The following is a 1,809-nucleotide window of genomic DNA, read 5'->3' on the forward strand; positions in this document are numbered from 1 at the left end:
CTGAACTAGAACTGAACTAGAACTGAACTAGAACTGAACTAGAACTGAACTAGAACTGAACTAGAACTGAACTAGAACTGAACTAGAACTGAACTAGAATTGAACTGGTTTTCCCAATCGGCTACTGTTGTTCTTACAGTATACATATTTTCTTAAACTTTTAGCTTTTGTCCCACACAACGTATGATTAACATAAATTTTGACTTTTATTAGTTAATTGTTAATAATTTCTCCAAAATTTAAGTGATTGCAACAAATTAAAGACTATTTTAAAGCTAACATTTCAGAGCTGCAGTCGATAGAAGTTAGTTAAACTAAAAAAGTTTTGAAAATTTTTCTAATAACTAAACCACTGTTTTAGAAACCCATTTACTTCCCGCCTGATTTTACCATATTAAATGTATGTTTATATACATGGAATTCTCCTCAGCATTGTTCCAAATTCTAGCTGTATTAGCAAATTTGCAATAGAGAATATTCATATATATTGTTGCCCCGAATACAAAAAATATGGTATTTTTATCTGGCTTGAGAGTGATGTTTTGTGTGTTGGTGGTGGCGATGGCATTATTGTTTATCTTAAATAGACCTGTATGTTTTTTTTCATGGATCTCAAATGTAAGTGTAAATACGTCTGCTTGGATGTGAGTAGATTTTATACATTTTGCACATTAACAAAACCATAATGTGTTCCAAACTAAAGCTAGTTAGGAAAAGGGGTGGTGGAGAAATAGGTTAAGTAGAAGGAGGAGGCCACGTGTGTAAGGGAGTGATGCAATAAACTATGTGAGGTTGCTTTTAAAGTAAAGAACCAAATCTGAAAAATTTTTATTTTGAAAACAAACACATTTTTTACTCAAAACTAAATAAAAATATACTTTTTATTATTTTAAGGAAATAAGAAATAAAACTGCATTTTTACTACGCGGAAAATTCTTTTGTTTTAATATTTTATTTTATTTTTTTTGGTGAAAAGTTTGTCTTCTTGGGAAAAAAAGTTTATTGCTAGAAAAACTTAAAAAATAGTTTTACTTTAACAAAACATTTTCTTTCTACTGAAATTTTAAAGGAAGTAAAAATATCCTTTTGAACTAAAAATGGTCTTGGTATTTTGTTCTTAAATAGTGCGTAAAATAAATAAATTTATTTTTTTTTATAAAATCTATTATAACTTACCTTCTATGTTTATTCCATATATTAAATATAATTAGAGCTAAAGCTACTATTATGCCACAACTAGAAATTGTACACATACAGACAAATAATGGCAGCGATACGGTGCGTAAGACACGTCTTACTATAGTACGATCTTGAGGAACCTGTAATTTTAATAAAATTTATTTTTTTTTTAGCTTTTTACATTTCCAATTTTCTTGAGAATTTCTCTACTCACCTTTCCACCTATCCAGCGTTCCATACTCAACCATGTTAGATTATCCAATTGAGTGTCGTAGTAACCTAATTTTTCATATTTTCCATTTATCATTTGTTCAATTTGTGTTAAAGCAATACGATCACCCTGTGAGCTGAATGCCACAACACCCTGAAATTTTGTAAAAGAAATACAAAGAATTTGTTTAGTTTTTTTTTTGTTAAAGCAGTGATAAAATAATGGAAAGTTTTTGATTTATTACATAAACAGATATCTAAAGACATAAGAAACATATTATAATTGGAAATACAAAAATTTTTAGTTTTTTCTTTAGTCTAGTCTTGTCTAGTCTTGTCTAGTCTTGTCTAGTCTTGTCTAGTCTTGTCTAGTCTTGTCTAGTCTTGTCTAGTCTTGTCTAGTCTTGTCTAGTCTTGTCT

At 29.0% G+C, this 1,809-nt stretch overlaps 1 protein-coding gene across 1 annotated transcript in view; it reads right to left on the reverse strand.

Annotated features, from left to right (window-relative positions):
* Positions 1–1,172: 1,172 nt before the first annotated feature.
* The window catches only part of LOC124420496 (gamma-aminobutyric acid type B receptor subunit 1-like), a 2,156-nt gene continuing 1,519 nt past the window's right edge, over positions 1,173–1,809 (reverse strand). Inside the window, exons 2-3 of the mRNA XM_046953445.1 lie at positions 1,394–1,543; positions 1,173–1,319 (exon numbers count right to left, since the gene is read on the reverse strand). Of these exons, the coding sequence (XP_046809401.1) occupies positions 1,173–1,319; positions 1,394–1,543 (297 nt within the window). The remainder of the gene's footprint in view (positions 1,320–1,393; positions 1,544–1,809) is intronic.

The sequence above is a fragment of the Lucilia cuprina genome, chromosome 6 (assembly GCF_022045245.1).
Source record: "Lucilia cuprina isolate Lc7/37 chromosome 6, ASM2204524v1, whole genome shotgun sequence".
Classification (NCBI taxonomy): Eukaryota; Metazoa; Arthropoda; class Insecta; order Diptera; family Calliphoridae; genus Lucilia; species Lucilia cuprina.